This window comes from Carica papaya, chromosome 5 (genome assembly GCF_054855325.1).
Source record: "Carica papaya isolate Zhongbai chromosome 5, ASM5485532v1, whole genome shotgun sequence".
Lineage (NCBI taxonomy): Eukaryota > Viridiplantae > Streptophyta > Magnoliopsida > Brassicales > Caricaceae > Carica > Carica papaya.
In genome coordinates, this window is record NC_142313.1 from 38682462 (window position 1) to 38701186 (window position 18725).

General features: G+C 28.4%; 2 protein-coding genes across 3 annotated transcripts; one reads left to right on the forward strand and one right to left on the reverse strand.

Annotated features, from left to right (window-relative positions):
* The first annotated feature begins 4604 nt into the window (after window positions 1–4604).
* LOC148266078 (ribosomal protein-like protein) lies at window positions 4605–5385 on the forward strand. Its single transcript, XM_088220789.1, has one exon. The coding sequence runs from the start codon at window positions 4771–4773 to the stop codon at window positions 5209–5211; it is 441 nt and encodes a 146-aa protein (XP_088076915.1). The 5' UTR covers window positions 4605–4770; the 3' UTR covers window positions 5212–5385.
* A 5944-nt stretch (window positions 5386–11329) lies between these two features.
* Window positions 11330–15463, reverse strand: DELTA-VPE (delta vacuolar processing enzyme). Of its 2 annotated transcripts, none has more exons than XM_088220790.1 (10): window positions 15341–15463; window positions 14106–14290; window positions 13694–13858; window positions 13446–13602; window positions 13269–13357; window positions 13001–13200; window positions 12834–12882; window positions 12536–12736; window positions 12219–12425; window positions 11330–11595 (listed from the first exon to the last, which is right to left on the reverse strand). In XM_088220790.1, exons 2-10 carry the CDS (start codon window positions 14277–14279, stop codon window positions 11422–11424), a joined length of 1416 nt encoding a protein of 471 aa, XP_088076916.1. In that variant the 5' UTR covers window positions 14280–14290; window positions 15341–15463; the 3' UTR covers window positions 11330–11421. The 2 variants fall into 2 exon arrangements, with proteins under 2 accessions (XP_088076916.1, XP_021888149.1); XM_022032457.2 differs by having other exon boundaries at window positions 15337–15463.
* Window positions 15464–18725: the final 3262 nt, after the last annotated feature.

Sequence of the window (18725 nt, forward strand, 5' to 3'; positions counted from 1 at the left end):
CTTGCTGCAGCACTAAATTTTTACATTGCAAGACCATTATGCTTTTGACCTTTGTTTCCACTTTTCAACTTTTTTGCCTCATAAAGCATAAATCTCGTAACTTGACCTAAAAACATTAGAATCAGACCAAAATTAATGATAAATTAAACAAAACTGAATAAATAAGTAAAGTGTGTAATAAATTATAAAACTAAATGCATTATCAAACTTCCTCACAATTAAATGTTTACTCATACTTGAGCAACAAAAGAATACTAAACACAAAGATGAAAGAGTCAGAAGAAAACTGAAATGAGAAATACAAGTTTAGCCAATAGCAAAGCAATGTATAGTTTGGGTGCTAAATTCTAAACTCAAAAATTGAGAATTTTGGTATCCATTAGAAAATAAGAAAACTACGCAAACTAATACTTTCTATCAAAAGATACAATCACGAGTTGTCCAATGTTTAGTACTTATGGTTATCAATCCTTTCAAGTGAAATATTTTTTAGATTGTTTTATATTTTATGAATAGAGTACACCCACTCTTCTTAAGCGACAAGTCAGCCGAGAGTTATAGAGTTGTCTTTCCTAAGGTCCTTTTCACCCAGTAATATGTCTTTAAGGTTTATAAGCTTTTCATTGGGGTTTAAGCTTATAACTTTATAACAGAAGGTAAAGAAAGATTATTTTAATCAACATCTTTATTTAGTTTTTTTATTTATAGCACCACCTCTAATACACCCCCGAAAGAAGACTCGTAAAAGTCAAAGAAACTTTCAAGCAAGTAGCACATTTATTTCTTCATGATGTCTTGACCAAGGTTTAAGATAATTCAAAAGGGATGATGGAATTGGGTTTATAAAATTCTAAGGCCTCTTGGGTTATTGTTCAAATTTTTAAGTGATATTTAGTGTAAGATAAAAATGTATTCTTATATAAAAATATTTATTTATCATATATGCAATGTGCTCTAAATTAATAGTTAAGTATAATAGTAAAGTTACTTTTATGATTTGCAATAAGTGAGTGTAATATAAAACAATAATAAGTAATATAAGTAAAAAGAAAAGGGAAGAAAGTGTAAACTTTTCTATAAAGATTCAACCTTACCACTCGTGACAACGTCCCTTTTCTCCAGCCAACCACTGAACATTCTACTATTTTATCTAAAGTATTACAAATGCAAGAAGCCTGTAGTGCCCAGCTCATAATTTATTCATGTTTCCCTATAACACTATTTGTTTATTTACTAAGGTGTTAAATTTATATTTCTCTTGTATTCCTTTAAATACAACACGCTCGTTTATAAGATGTTAAACTCATCTTTCTCTTATGTTTCGTTTAACACTATTTTTTTGTTTATCAAAGTGTTAAGGTTACTTTTTCCTCATGTTCACTCAACCATTACACTTTCCAATAGCTTTTAAAAATCCTTCTTACATTGTCAAAGAGTATAAATTAAAAACTATATACAGACATATGGAATAGATTATTAAGAGATATTCATACTAATAGACAGGATAAATAAACATAAATCCTATTGTTATTAGCTATCCACTTTAGCTGACAATTACAATAGTTTAATATAAAAAAATATCTTCTTGCATGAAAATTTAAAATAAGAAATTTATATGGTTATTTCACCATGCTTTGACAGAGGACTACTGCCAAATAAGGTATGCAAATTAAAGAAAGCTTTCTATAAATTTAAGCAATTAGCGAGAGCATAATTTGATAAGTTTGTAAAGATTATGATAACTTTGAGATTTAAGTATCACTCATCCTTCAGTGGAACATGAGTAGGCTAAACACATTAAAATTTACAGATATTCTATATAAAAAAACTTAACAATAGTTTAATATATACATATACATGTCTACTAAATTTCAATTTGTAGATGCGTTAACTAAAGGCATAAACGACATAACATTCCAAAACTCTTATTGACAAGCTAAAAATAGATAACATTTGTTCCTGAGGTTGAGAAAGAGTGTTAAAGAGGAAAAAAGTGATGTTTTTAAAGATGAAGTAAATTAGAGTGTTAAAAATGAAGCAGATCAAAATATTAAAGATGAAGTAAATCAGAGTATTAAAGAAAAGGTAAATAAAGATATTAGAGATATAAATTAGGGTGTTAGAGATGAAACAAATCAACTTAAAAGGTCAAATGAAACCTTTCTAATTAATTGTAATTAATTGTCTATTTCTTTTTTCATTATAGAAAACATATATAAATATATGATTGTAATATCCAATGAAATACACATCAATAAAAAAAACTATTTTTAATATATTAAAAGAGTTGTGAATTTTGAGAGTAATAAATTTGTATTAAATCCTAAGAAATTTAATAAATATTAAATCAGAGTTTGATAAGTGACTCATTAGATGTCCTTATGTTGCAAAGATCATGATTATGCTTCTCATCGATGTTCATTTGCATTGTTAACATGTTTGAATATTTATTTGATATTTTGAATAAATATGCAAATTATTTTGAATTCAATTACATTCCTAATTATACTTCCGACTTTGATGACAAACATCATTCTGATTTGATTTATTGATTTTTTATTGTATAAATTTATGAAAATATTGATTGTCTATTAGTTTATTATTTTGACTATAAACTCAAGTTCAAGCTTAATAATTTTCTGATGAAGTTAAAGGTTTGAGATGCTTGACGAAATTAACTACTTTAGATAAAAATATGAAAAGATTTGTGAGGTTGTTTTAGAACTCTTAGTCATGCAATGTTTTGACCAATGGGGATAAAGGTTGAAATTTTTCTGAAATGTTATTAGTTACCAACATCGTGGGATTAAATATAATTTCATGTCTTAATACAAGAATATAAAACATCGCATATACTGTAGGGTTTAAATATATCTTATAATAGGGATATAATATGACCATAGTTGTCAAGGACAATGAGATTTTAATTTAAATTTTATAAATACTGAATAAGTTTATCTTAAATATTAATTGCTAAATGTTCTGAAACTATTTTACTATTATGTTTCTTTATCTATATTATAACTATTTTGTAAAAACTACCAAATCTATTTGATTCAACTAGTTTGGTTTTTTATTATTCAATAAATTGTGAGCTTTTTCTATCTTGTTTCCTTACGATTGTTAAAGAGCAACTTACACATGGGAACTTGGAACATGTAAGTGGTTAAGAATTCTAATTTAAAGATTTAAAATATATTGGTCCAATTTTGTATTCGGATTGAAAAATTATTTTACTTAAAGAGTTTAAATTTTTTATGCATTTAGATAAAGTTTTAATTTAGATTATTAAATTTTCATGATTGTATTTTGATTAAGTTTAAATTTTATTTCGAATCTTGGATATTTATATGAGTTTTCTATAAATTTATGGTATTGTAATGCATCCAACTCTAGGTCGTGACATTACATTTCTCTTTATTTTTTCCTTTATGCCTCTATGAGAAGTTGGATTTGTTAAAACTACCAACTAGTGAAATTCAAGGTATCTTCCTTTGGAACAATATGCTTGATGCCTGAGACCAAGACTAAATGGATGTTCCCTTTGTAGAATCTTTAAATTTTTATTTGGTACATTTTCATTATTGAATTTTACGAATCTTTTTTGACATCTCATATCATCTCTACTGATAATATGACAGAAAACTAGCGAATATATTTTTCTACTATTAAACTTTATTTATATTAAAGAAACAGAGACATAAAAAAGAAAAAAATATAATTTTTATCCTTATTTTCTTTATTTAAATAAGAATAATAAGTAAATAGAGGAATCAATGAGCATTATTTCCTTTTACTTAAAACTTCAATTTTCTATTCTTCCAAATTGAAGAGGAATGGAATTAAAAAAACAAAAATTGTCTAAAAAAATTAAAGGAAGTTTTCTATTTTATTATTAGCATCGGATAATAACAAAATTTTTCTTTATTTTAAAAATCATTTCTTTTTTTTTTCCACTTTATCTATATTCTTTTACTAATTTTTTTTGTAATCATGCAAACAAATCTATCAAAGTAAGTTATCTAAAGACTCTATAAATGCATAAAAGATAATGAGTATTTCCGAAAACTTCAAACTTTGCTTTGATGATGACATAATCTAATGATGATTACAATGGATGGTTGAATAACAAAAACTTTCTATATATTTATATAAAAATATATATTTTTTGTAAAGAGTAATAATGTGTCTTATTATTTTAAATAAAATACTATTCCGATTCACTCTACTCTAATATTAATATTTTTATTTGGAAGTTGAATATGAATTTGATCTGATAAAACTTTTAGAAGGTGTATATTTAGATTTAATATCTGAATCTAATTTGAGTGTTCTAAATATGACTGTATTAAATATTTGTTTGTATCTATTTTTAATATAATATGCAATTATTTATTCGAAATTACAATTACTAAGAGGATCTGTCCGAAATGTAACTTATATTTAACAAAATTCCAGAATAATGATGTTCAAGAAATTTGTCTGACGTGGCAATTTTTAATTGGATATTCTTAGTGACAAGCTAAAATTGGTTCATCCAATAATTACTCACTGTTGAATACTTTTTCATAAAAGATTCTTACTGAAAAAATAAAAATGGGCGGGCGGCCCGAAAAGGAAACTAAAATCTAAAGAGGAAAGTAGGCCGGAGAAGCCCGTAGACCCAAATGCTCTGACTTAGCTACTCAGTATTCTCCTTTCCTCAATCCCAAAACCCTAAATTCAGAATCCTCGAACTCAATCTTCTCTGCTCTTCCTTGCTGCTTAAAAATGGAAAAATCTCCGACACCCCAGCCTTTGAAAGACCAAATCAAATCCACTACCAGTCAGCAAAAGAGAAAACTCGCAACTCCACAAGAACTGATATCTCACTACCAAAATCAAGGCCTAGACTCTGAACAAGCCTCCATCAAGGTCATAGAGGATCTCCAGAATGTTCTCTTCAGACTCATCTCTGCAAACAACAGTAAATCGAAGAAAGACAAGCTTTCCGCCGATGCGGCCAGGAAGATTGATGTTCTCAACACCAGAATTGCGGTGCTCGATGTGAAAGTGGATTCCAAGCCTGGTTATGTGGAGACCTTTGCTATCGGAGTTGCCTCAGGTACTGCGTTGAATGGTATTTGCAGTGTTTTGCCTAGCGTTCTTGAAGGTGTTGGCCAAATTTGGTCGTCTGTTAGGGCCGTTACGAAACCCTCGTCTTCTTCTTGACTTGGCGGATGTAAGTAAGGACTAGATTTGGGTTTTAAGAGCTTTGAATTGGGTGGGAATGAAATTTGAATTTGTAGGGGATGGATGGAATGGTTTGAGCTGAAAGATAATTATATAATGTTTAGTGAAATTTGAATTTGTGGTTTAATTATAATATTTATTTTTATTAAAGAATTTTTAAGATATAAAATAGTAATTAATTAGTAAAATTTGTTCTAAAAAATGAATTAGAGTATGTTTGGTGTGATTGATATTTGTGTTGGTATTCTGAGTGAAAAAGTAAAATTCACCATAGAAAATGTTTTTATAATATTATATTTTTTAATAATGTTATAAAATTAATAATCAATGTTGTTGTTGTTTTTTTTTTTTATAAAAATATACATTAATTTAGTTATATTATTAGGAATATTAATTTGAAGTTATTATTTAATTCTAAATTAATGTTACTTAAATTGTTTAATAAAAATTAATATTATATTTTTATTTTAAAAAATTAATTAATGAAACATAATTTAATAAATAGATATACTTATTATTATTTAATAAAGTATAAGTTATTTATTTTTAATTTTTAAATTTATATTTACTGAAAATAAAAAAATCTGCTTTTAATGTAGATTAAGTACTTTTATTTTACTTTCAAGTATTGTAACCGATTTATATTTTTCAACATTATAAAAAAAAATTCAACTAAATAGATATTTATTTATATCTAAACCCTTTTGTATTTCTCATTGTTCCTTAGTTGCTCACATAATTTCAAATTTTTTTCTACTTTAATTTTTTTGAATTGTGTGTACAAAAATTAAAAAGAAATATATTTTAAATTAAATTTTGATTATGTAAATTAAGAAAGTTTGTTGTTTTATTTAATTTTTAATTATTATTGTAACAACTATAAACACTCTTGATTCAGGGACGAGATATGTGTAAAGAATTTCATAATATATAAAAAAAAAAACATTTAATATATATATATGTTGTGCTTTGATAATCTCCTTGAAAGGAAGGACTTGAATGAGGAAAATGGACCAAACCAAGGTAATTATGCAAATTTAAAAATAGGTACAGGTCAACCAAATATGGGTGGAGTGAACCAATCGACGACAAATACGTGTATAGAATACATTAGGGCTTGCCACCTGGACTAGAGTGGCCCAAATCACGCCACGTGGACCAAACGTGATGGAGGGAACGAGACAAATTTAAGAAACCATAAATGGATTGGCCATATTTCATTGTGACACTCAACGACCCCCTCGTTTCACAACTGCTATAAAAGGAGGGCATTGGACTATAGGGAAACACACAGAAAAATTAATACTCATTCAGGAGAGCAGAGAAGAAGGGTACGAATGAAACAACAATGGAAGACTAGCTTGGAGGAGGACATGTGAGGAACAAGTGAGTCAAACACGGATCAATTCAACACCATTGTTGTGAACTAGAGTAAGTCTGATTTGTCTCTCACAACTCAAATTAGAATTTACATACTGAGTTCTTGTTATATTAGATTTCTAATGATGTATTGATATAGTCTGAAAAATATTGGAAAGTATAAATTGTGGAATTTCAATAGAAGGACTAATTGGGGTGATAAGGATTATTGAGGGATTGAGTGAGGTTCAAATTTGGGGTTTCTTGAGAAAATAAATGAAGACATGGGCAAAGAGGAATGGAAAACTGGAATGAGTTAGAGACAATGTCTAAATATAATCGAATCATCTAGCCATCCAAACCGAAGCTAAAAAGGACCTACATGATTGAAATAATTAATGGGGAACCCATGATCTATTTTAAGCATGGGAAGGGTCAGATTGCCAGTTAGAAGGCATACTACAAAATTCCCTGAAGGCTTTGCTTATATTGAAATGGATTATGGGAGTGTGCCAATTACTATGCTATAGGGAGAGGAATCGAAACCTTGCTACTGTAGGCGTAGTTGCTGGGTCGAGGGGTTGATACCCTGAGTGCTTGATTTATATTTATCATATTTTGGTTTTATGCATATATATATATATACGCATGTATTCTTGTGCTTCATTGGGAGAGTGAATGATTTTGTTGTTGCCCAATTATTGGGTCGAGGGGTTGATGCCCGAGTGATTTAATTTGATGCCTATTTAACTAATGTCTTGCATATTTAGTTTATGATTAATTGTGTGAATGGGGTATATACAAAAACTAAGTGCTATCTAAAAGTGGAGGGACGCTTAAAAGGGAGAACTGGGCTGTGACCGAATATGGGATACAAAGAGAAAGTCGGGAGTAAGTATTTAGCGCGAAGGAATAAGACAATGAGCATATGGGATATGTTGGGTGAGAAAGGAAACAACGGGTGATACCTTAATTAATTTTAAAATGTTTAAAATTAGTGTCTGAATATAATTTTTGAATTTTTGAATTTTTATTTTAATGTATAAAATTTAATTTTTAAATTGTTAATTAATGTAAAAATGAAGAAAATTAAATGGAGGATGAAATTAAAAATAATTTTAAGAAAAATAAGTGAAAATTTGTGTTCTAATGGTATTTTTGAAAGAAAATTCGAAAATTGGGGGTCAAAATATAATTTAAAAAATTATGCCACGTCGGAAGCCCAGTCAGCAGTTCTGACGAACTGGAGTGCGCCACGTGGTAAGGGACGCTGATGCGGTGCCACGTCGGCGATCTGCGTGCCCGCAATCGGACGGTCTAGAATCGTTCCCGTGCACACGGACGGTCCGAATCTATTTCCTCCCCAGACGCGATCGGATCGTTAGATTTAAACGCGATGAATAGTTCAGATCCACTTCCTATTTAAACACGATCGGACGATTCATATTAAATTGCGATGAACAGCTCAGATTAAAAGAGGACGGATATAAATAACCCTATTCACATCAAAGTCTAACCCTAGCTGTCAGGACCCCCCATCGGATAAGAAGACCCAGTCACCGGAAGGAAGCCAACCTCCACCGCCACCACGTCGGAACCACTTCCAATTGCCAAAAGAGGTAAATATTTTTTCATTTGCTCGAAATTCGATTTTAAATACTCTCATGACCAAATCGGAGCAAAATAACCAGCGGATTGGCTGAAAATTACGGGCAAAGCTCGGCGGCACCACCGCGTCAAATTATAAAAACTGCCTCCGATGAGGCCCTTCCCGATTCCCATTATGCGTAATTCTTCCACCATTTTAATCACAATTTCTTTCTCTATAGGTTGACTGAAGCAAAACACCCAACTGCAAAGGTAAGTCGGCAGAACTGCCCTCACCAGAGAACCTTGCCGCCGGTGAGTTTTAGTTTTTCAATTTTTTTGGACCAACCAATGCCTCTTAACGAGTTTTCTTGCAGGAATTGATACAAAACCGTCTGAATTCGACAAAAAATAGTTGAAAATAGTCGACCCGAGGTAAACCACTGCGGCGAGCGACAGTGCCGTCACCGGAGCACGACAGAGACGCCGTGCCAAAATTTTGGAATTCACCAAAAAAGGGGTCTTAACACTTTGGATTTTTTGAGATATTTTTAGGTACTTGAAGTATGTTTTAATCCCTGAAAGAAAATTAAGGGAACTTAGAGACCGCCAGTAGGCGTAGTCAATAAGTTTAGTATTTTAGGTATCAATTTGAGTAAGAATCCATCGCTTTATTCTCTATTATGGAATTGAAATCTAATTAATAAAAATAATACGGTATTTTGGGCAATTTAGAAAATATCCATAATTAATTACAAGTTATTAATGGAAACAGAACCGAAAGTTATTCACTGTTGATCCTGTTGATTTATTTTATAATTTGAATGCATGATAATACCTTATTGATTGATCTTATAATTTAAATGCATATATTCCTTGCTTCATGTGATTATGGTTGAATTGAGAAACTAAAAATTAAAAGTAATCGAAAAATTATTTGATTAAGTGAATGGATGAAACAACAGCCTTACTGGATATCATGTGAGATAGTGGATGGACCGAGTACATAGGGAACCCTACCGTGAACGTTACCTCATACCGGACGGGGTATCGAGATTTAGTAATTTGGCACTCATACCGCACGAGATATGAGGATGACCTGTTTCACCCTCATACCGGACAGGGTGTATTGAGGTTTAGTAATTTGGCGCTCATACCGGACTGAGTATGGGGACAACACTGTTAATTGAAATTTTAAAGGAAAAAGTTAATGCGTTGTGGGGACATCCTCATGGACCCCCATGGATATCAGTAGGCTAATAAAAGAAAAAATTGTTGTTCTAATCAATTGCACATGAAATTATAATATGTGTATGTTATTGCCTTTATAGGTTGTTTTTTGTAAATCTTGCTGCGGTAAGTAGACGGTAAATAATTTTATTTATGATAAATAATTTTGCTTAATTAATAGCTCTATTAGTTGTTTTTATGATTTCTATCAACCTTTATTTCTGTGTCGATGAGTAATGTAATATTTTTACTAGACTATAGTAGCTTTTTCTTTCATTAATCATTTCGGATCAAGAGGATTAGGATCCAGAATCCGATCCATAAGACGATTGTGAGTAGGACGTTCAGTTGTTTACTTTTAATTTATTTCCTTACTTATTAGTTGTTCTTTTAGAAGAGTTAATCTCATAAGCCATATTTGATAATTTAGTTATTGTGTAAGGAATGTAAACTCTAACTATTTATTTTGCTCTCGCACTAAATTTATAATTTATTTCATTTGGAATTTTCGGGGTCGTTTCACAACGAGACAGTCTCAGAAAAATGGGAAGAGAGAGAAAGAGTGTGTGTAGTGAAAAATGTTGAGAGAGAGGGAGTGTGTGTAGGGGTATTGGGTTAAGGGCACTGGATAAGAATTATCTTGGAAACAGACGAGTTATAATCGATAAGATTCACCGTGAACCTAGTGGAAAGGAATCCAGTGATGGATAATAGGCAGTGAGAGAGTGAAATTAAATATGATAGGTAGGACAATACTCGGTACTCGTAATTTAGTTATAAATCTTTTCTATTTGTTAGTGTGAAATTCAAATTTTACTTACTGAGTATTGTAACATATTATGTAGTATATTATATAACAGGTCAAATAAGAGTAGGAACCGAATATATTATAAGCGTGCCTCCAGACTTAGAGATGAACCGAGAGATACAATATTATAGATTTAATCTTTTAAATTACATCATGGTATCGAATTGATATTACCATACATACTCACATGACTTAGATATGGTACTCTTTTACTGTTTGTATTTGTTTCACATAATACACTATATCTATAGTGGAATTTGAGAGTTTGAATAGATGAGAAATTGAGTGTGTATATATATATATATATGTGAAATTCACGCGAATGAGAATGTTTAGTTAGTTGTTTTGAGACATGGTGACTTTATCGAGTCAAAATATGAATGGAAAATAAGGATGGGTTGGGATGACAATCAACCCTCATATGGCAAGGGTTGTCACATTCATTGTAAAAAGTTAGTTAATTGAAAAACAAAACTTTTTCAGTGTATTTTTGAGAAAGTTTAAAGTATTAAAAATATATTTTGTAGAGTAACAAAATATTTATAAAAAATATAAAATAAAATCTTAAATTTATAAATTTAAATAGATAAGAAAGCATGTCACAAATGGTGGCGCAGAGGACAAAACTCTATAAAAAATAATATTTTGTAGCCTATGTTAACGTCATCTGGGCTTTGCTAATTTTATAGCCCAGTTACTTTATCTGGATTATGCACAAAGCTACTTAGCCCATTTTTTGGATGTATAGGAAATTCATGTACTATGGAGTTTTTCTTAAGCCTTGATAAAATATTTTATACTTGCTCAAAAAAAAATTTATACAATTTTTGTAAATATATATATATATATATATACATGTTTATAGTTTTAATAACTTCAATTGTGTTTATACGAAGCATTTCAATATTTTAGAATTTAATTATCATATTATTATCAAATCTATTTAAGTTAAGTGACAAAATACAAGACAGTTAACTATTTGAATGTAAATTTTATCTCGTACTCAATCTATAAAAAAATTTTATTTGTGTTACGTTAAAAAAACGTTGAAAATGAAATTAAATAAATGTAATGTGTGATAAAGTAAATTTATTAAAATTGAGAGTAGGATGGAGTAATATTAATTTATTACATGATGATATCATATGCTATATAAATATAAATATATATATATATATATTGATCAAGTATACATCATGGTTTTGTTAATATTTAATAGAAGTTGTATTAAATTTCATAGAAAATGCTTGTCCCATGACTAAATCTGCATGCTCCATGTTTATGCCTGCATTGCAAATATTTGCTACCACTCTTGTATACTTCATTCCATATCTTGATGACGATGAGGACCATCCACAGTTCTTCTTCAAACTCTTTATCTGCACAACATCATTTCCATTACTTTTTTTATAAAAAAAAAATAGGAAAAGATTAATTTAATCTACCTATAATACCATTTTATTTAAATAAGAATATTTAAAAAATAAAAAATTTATAAATAATCATAATAACGTCAGAAGTATAGATTATAATAGGTCGAATTTAGGGTAAGTTTTATGAAATTTGACCTTATGTAACTTTAAATATTTAAAAATTTAAATTTATCTCGATCTAAAGTAGGTTTAATAAGTTAATTTTGGGTATAGTTTGACCCATTTTTCGTTTTAAAATTTATATTATTTATACATTAAGTTTTAAAAGTATATATTATATTATTATTTTGTTAATTAAAATCGAAACATACTATGTATTTTCTCTATTAAAATATATTATACATAAACATCAAATTATGATATATGTTATATAATTTTTAATTAAAATTAAAAAAAATATTATGTATTACTTAGTTGAGTCTAATATGATCCAATCTTATTCAATTTTTTTAACAAAATAATTAAAAAGAAATTATAGGAATTCAAAAATAAGATAAACATACGTAGGATTATTTTCATAAATCACTATTTATTAATTAAAAATTTCAAGAACCTAATTAAAAAATTACCAGTGTTTTAAAGCAGTCCCAATCTTGGACAAGAGGGTGCCCGGCTGGTTGAGTCAAAGTCAACATTTTAGGACCATCTTCTTCACCGAGCAAAAGCATTGCAATTTGTTTAATGCTGTAATCGATTTGCTTTCTGTAAAAAATTTCATCCTGGAGTTTCTTTCGAGCTTCGTTTCTTGCTTCAGAGTTTTTTGGAGCTTTAAGAAACTAATTAATTGAATATTTTTCATTAATATTAGTAACCAAAAGGACCAACAAATAATATAAATTAATAAAAAGTTTCACACATATTTATATATATATATGTATGTATATACCTCGTGCTGGAAATGGAGTAATTCAGCATCATATTGAGAGACAAGTCTCGTAGAATGAGAGAATATTTGAGGAGGCTTATGTTTTACGGGATAATTTTCTCCTAAATAACCAGAGAGAAAATCATTTGCAATATCCAAGCTTCCATACTGCATGACATGAGAACCCATCTCTTTATTTGTTGTTGCTGTTCTATTCTTCACCTGTAAATTATTAATTAATTAAGTAATTTGTTAATAATCATTTCCCTGCCGGGGGAATTAAGAACAAACATATATATATATATATGTATATAGTTACCACTTTGTATTGTTCTTTGAGAGTTTCTTTACTGACATCATGCATATCACTGCTCAAAACAAAAGAATCAGATGTGTGAGAATATATATATATATATATATACATATGTATTTACATGGTTAAAAGGGTATCAAAGTGTGCATATATGTATGTATATGTATATATACCTATCTTCCATCCAGGAAATACTGAATAAATCTCCCAAACAGGTATCATATTCAGGAGGAATATCTGGAGTATCTCCTGGACAGTAATATCCCCAGCTGCTTTCATTTGGATTTGCTGCTGTCACTGCATATATATTCATATTGTCTGGAAGAAGACCATCAAAAATGCTTCCAGATTCACAAGCTTCCACGTAAATTACCTGAAATTATCATTTAATTACACCACATATATACGTGTAAATATATATATCTATTTAATAATTATTACCATCTTCTTGTAACTCTTAGCTTCGTGCTTCTTCTTCAGCACATGTATGAAATCTTTTGCTGTGACTTCATCTTCATAACTAGGCATCCCTAATTACAGCAGGTATGTTAAAATATTTTCTTAAATATATATATGCATATATTATATTAATATCTATATATATGTACATATAATTACCCAGATATCCAGGAGATCCATGATCAGCATAGTATATGAAAATATGATCATCTGGGCCACTGTCTACAACCTTACCACTACCACCAGTAAGAGCAGTCTTGTTTCCAAGGATTACAGCAAAAAAGTTATTGGAATTGACATCATCTCCTGTATAATCCTACACAATATTATAAAAAAATTTATTAAAAAAATTATCAGTTAATCACAATGCTAATTACATAAATGTATATATATATATATATATATACCTTGGGAACTCCATGATAAACATCTTTACCAAGAGGGTTGTTAATGACAATTCCAGGCCTTGGATTTTCTTGGCTGAATGCAATATCATCATACATGAAAACTATGATGTTCTTATCATCCAATCCACCACTCTTTAATATTTGATATGCATGACATATATCAGCCTGTAATTTAAATTCAGAAAATATATATATATATATATATATAACCCAAGTTACTTTTGTTGTATAACATAATTGATGATTAGCATCAACTAACTTATATAATTAAAATAAACAAAGTTTATTTTTCATGTTCTCAGTGGCATCAGACCAAATAATTTTTAGACTGGAACTACTTATTTTTAATGTGAATTAAAGTACCATATGAAATATATAATGATCAAGACTAAAATGTATAAGCATAATTTACTTGATGTCTGTAGTTTTCGTAGCCACTCGACCCGGCAATTAGAACTGCCCATCTTTTCCCTTTGCCTTTCGTCTGTTTCGAGTCGGTGTTTGTATATTCATGACTTTCGATACCTAAACTTAATAGCAACAATATTACGAATATAAACCTACCAGCAGATCCACTAGAAATCATTTTCACAGTACCTGCAATTTGTTCTTGTTTATTAGTATGTTTAAGGAACTTATTCAAAGTTTAAAAGTTGTAAAATAACCGAGTCAAGCTTTGTAATAAACGAAAACCTAAAAACCCTAATTCAACCTATTTCTGGGTTGCATTAGTTATTTGGAACGATAGTAGACTGATATTATATATATATATGTGTGTGTGTGTGTGTATATATTGAGAAGCAAGAGGTTAATGGCGTAGAAAGAACAGGAATCCCAAAGGTAAAGAAACAGTCCAAAACCAAAAACACCACAATACATGAGAAGAAAGTACAAACGAGTCCAAGACCAAAAGGAAAGAAAGACAAAAAAAAATGACAACTGATCAAACATTACAAGAACATGAAAAATATCACTCGGGTGGGCCCCATCACCCGGATATATCAATATATCAGAAATATATATATATGTATATGTTGTATAAGACTAAACATTGATTGTTAGATGCTATTATAATGAATTGAATTATATAGTACATTTAATGGAGCATCACTAATGATTGATTTAGAATTATAATATATGATTGAAATATGATCATTTTCTTTATAATGCATATCTTTACACTCTCTGTACTCATAATATCTTCATCATTCATATCATTTTTTTTTTCTGGTTTAATCATTTTGATCTCTTACCTAGGATCAATCTCCCACTCTCACACTTCTTTTTGTTCTAACACTCCGCACTCAGTTCCGCACCGAACTCAAAAGTATCGAGAACTAAAATTATTTAGTTGATCGAACAAATTATTTCAAAATTTTAAACTAATTTTAAAAAGAAATTAATTATTTATACTATAACACATATTCTAAATTCAGTAAAGTAAGAACATTGATTGAAAGCGTTTTCCTCATCAAAATTTACAGTCTACCATGCTTAAATTTCAAAATTTGCTTTCACCTATTACAACGGTAAATGAATGCAACATACAAACGTTAATGAAAACAGTAATTAATTAAGAGATACATACATATACATATATATATATATAGAGAGAGAGAGAGAGAGAGAGACAAGGATATTACTTGCCAAGAGAATTGCAGAAATCTGTATAACCAAAACCTTAGAAGTTGGCAGCACTCACTGAAACTGTTTAAATTTTTTTTTTTTTTTTCTGGGTTAAGTACTCTTAAACTGGTTTATACAAAGTGTGGGTGGCGAGGTGGTATATATATAACTTGAAAGATGAAAATGGACGGTCAAGATTAAATCTTTATTAGCTGGGTGATGAGCAGGATAAGCCTAAAAGCATAACGCTTAGCTTCGTCATTACCCTCTTTCCACGTACATACACCATGAAAACCTTGAAACCTCCGTCATTTTCTTTTTCTTTGTTTTTTCTTTTTAAATTGTAACCTCCGCCATTTGGAAGCTTTCTAATTTTCCTCCTTTAATCACTTACTCGTTATTCATGCCTCTCTAATATCCTAGCTTTCTTTTTTTGGGTCAATAATTATATCTTTGTATTTTCATTTTGAGTAAAGAACTTTTTTTATTTCATAGTTTTTTTAATATGGGTGTAAACAAAAAAATAATTTAATGGGGTTAACCAGTCTGGTCTATATATATATATGTGTGTATATATATGTTTTCTGATATGAAATAACTATTTGTTTGCATTTTCATTTTGAATAAAGACATTTTTTTCATTTCAGAAGTTTTTTAATATGGGTGTAAACGAAAAGTTAATTTTATGGGGTTAAAAAGTCTGGTCTATATACATGTGTGAGTGTATATACATGTATGTGTTTTCCAATATGAAATAACTCTTCCTTTTTATAACATATTTCATATAGGTTCCGAGCCATGCATGCCCACTAATTTTTCTTGCTTTACTTGCTCATTATTATTCATGCCTCTCTAGTATACATTTAACTTGTTTTCTTTGATCAGTCACTCTTTATTTCTATGATTTCATTTTTAGTACAAAAAATTTGTGTGTTTCATAGTTTTTTTAGATATGGGTATAAGCGAAAAGATAATTTTATTAATTAAGAAAGTTGTATGTGTGTGTATATATGTGTGTGTGTGTGTGTGTGTCTTCCATTAAGAAATTAATTTTTTCTTCTTAAAACATTTTTCTTATTTGGGGATGAGTCTATCTCAATATTTTGTACACATAACATACACTAAAAATCATTAACTTTTGTTTAATTACTTTTAACTTTTGTTTAATTATTACTCGGTATGTTGTTAATGCGTGTAAGAGTTGAATTAAAATTAGTTTGTTTTCAATCAATTCTAATTCTATATCATTAAGCAATAATTAATTAGTTAATTAATTATTTAAAAATTTAAACTCGTAACATATGAGATATAAAAATAAAGTTTTTAAATTTAACACGTGAAGTCAAATTCAAGCAAGGTGGTTAATGAGAGATATATGGATTTTGCACGATTTAAAGTCTAATAAATGATTATAAAATTAGCGACCAAATACTAAAAGGAGATGAGACAATGTTCTTGAGATTTGAATATAAAATTTCTATTTACAATACTCTTTTAACCATAAATTAGAACGATTATTCAAAAAATATAATATGATAACTATAAAAAAATAATTTATCATTTATATTTTAACGTGTTAAATTTATTAATAATTTTATAACGATTATTTATTTATTCAAGAAAAAATAATAATTTCTCAATAAATTTATAAAAGTTGAGACGAACAAATCAATATAAAAATTACCATATAGTTTCACATATGAGTAATGTTTTAATCAAATAAAATAATAATATAAAACAAATTAAATCCAAATGCCTGTAAATTTAAAATTTATATAATAAGTCAAATTATGGGAAGTGAGAAACATAAAAAAAAAAAAAAATCCTAGAAGGATTTTCTTTGGATTAGTGTAAGTGAAAAAATTCTATTTATTTTGTGAACGAGACAACCTACTATAAATCCAATATTGAAAACAAGGTTAGTACTAAATCTCTTAAAATTTTGAGATTTAAAATTTAAAGTAAAGCTTTTATCATGAAATGAGTATCCCGTTTTAGAACTACAAAGAACTATATTAATTAAAAAAAAGTTATTACTTTAAAAAATGACTATGTAGAATCGTGTTTGATACTTTTTAATAAAAATTTCATATTTACATTCTCTATATAAAAGTTAGATCTATATTTATTATTCTTATCTTCCTTTCAGGTAGATCGTTTGAGAGAAGGTTTTAGTGCTTTAGAACTTTCATTAATTTTGAGAGAATAAATGGTCGAATAACGTGACTCTTAAATTGTGTTTTTTTAGAATTTTCACTTTACCTTTCAACAAAGTGAGCAATGTGAAATTTTTTTTTTGAAACAGTAATTCATCTTGGGTGTAAGGTTGACATTAAGAGGCCCTTACTTGATTAAAATAATTGTATTTGGGTTTTTTTTATGAATGATCTAAACAAACTTATGTTGCATGTAAAAGATGGTGATAAACTAATACAAAAGCTAGACTCAAGATACATTTTCTTTACCATAAGTGTAAAATAATTATTTTCTCGAGATCTTGTTCTTTTATCCTATGCATGTTAACTAATGGAGTGAGTTTGCCACTACTAAAGGAAAAATTTTCTTTGGCAACTTTTTTTAGGAAAAGAGAAATGAAAGTAAAACTATGCAAAATAAATTATTTCTATTGGATGATATTCTATGTTCTCTTAACTTAAGCTTTACAAAATCTTGTGAATGTTTATTTGTTAATTATATTATTTTTATAGAAGCACGTCATTTTTTCTTTAAAAAGTAGATTTCATAAAATCCTTTTAAGGTACATCAGGTATTTTTACATATCTTATTCATCATTTGGGTTTCATGTGAACTCAAAAGTAGTTTGTGTCTCAATAGAATTTAATTGATATGAACGATATAAACTTATTTAGTGAGAAAATGCATATAGATTTTTCGAGATTTTCTCAATAATGTCTACATATGATAATTTTATGATTAATATGGAACACAAAAATCTTAAAAGTCTCTAAAGTTTCTAAATTCTCAATTTTTTTATTTAAATAACTGACTGAAATTCAATATTGATAATTTTACTATAAACATGCTAATTACATTCCTTAAATCATATTTCTAAAAAGTCATTTTAAAGAATGAATTTATTATATATCTTTTTTACAGAAAATTTTTATATTATTTTAAAAAGATATAATGCAATATTATTTTTGATAAATGCTAAATAATATCTTAGATTATTCGGCTGATTTCAATTTCTAAATTTGTTCAGTGATTCATGGAGAGAAACCCTCTTTATTCTTCTCTCATTTTCACCTAATTTTTTTTCTATTCTTTTATTATAATATTGTCATATTTTGTTCAAGTTTATAATAATTTATAAAATTTTCATTTATTATAATTTTAAAATTAAAGAAATTTATATTTTTTTTAAATGCAATTTACAAAATCCTTT

Excerpts from the sequence above, each read along its gene's own strand:
- LOC148266078 (XM_088220789.1), top strand. The coding sequence starts at position 4,771 with ATGGAAAAATCTCCGACACCCCAGCCTTTGAAAGACCAAATCAAATCC.
- DELTA-VPE (XM_088220790.1), bottom strand. The coding sequence starts at position 14,279 with ATGATTTCTAGTGGATCTGCTGGTAGGTTTATATTCGTAATATTGTTG. Across the intron at positions 13,358-13,445 it reads TGGATCTCCTGGATATCTGG|GGATGCCTAGTTATGAAGAT; the intron begins GTAATTATATGT and ends TGCTGTAATTAG. Across the intron at positions 12,883-13,000 it reads ATTTCCTGGATGGAAGATAG|TGATATGCATGATGTCAGTA; the intron begins GTATATATACAT and ends TGTTTTGAGCAG.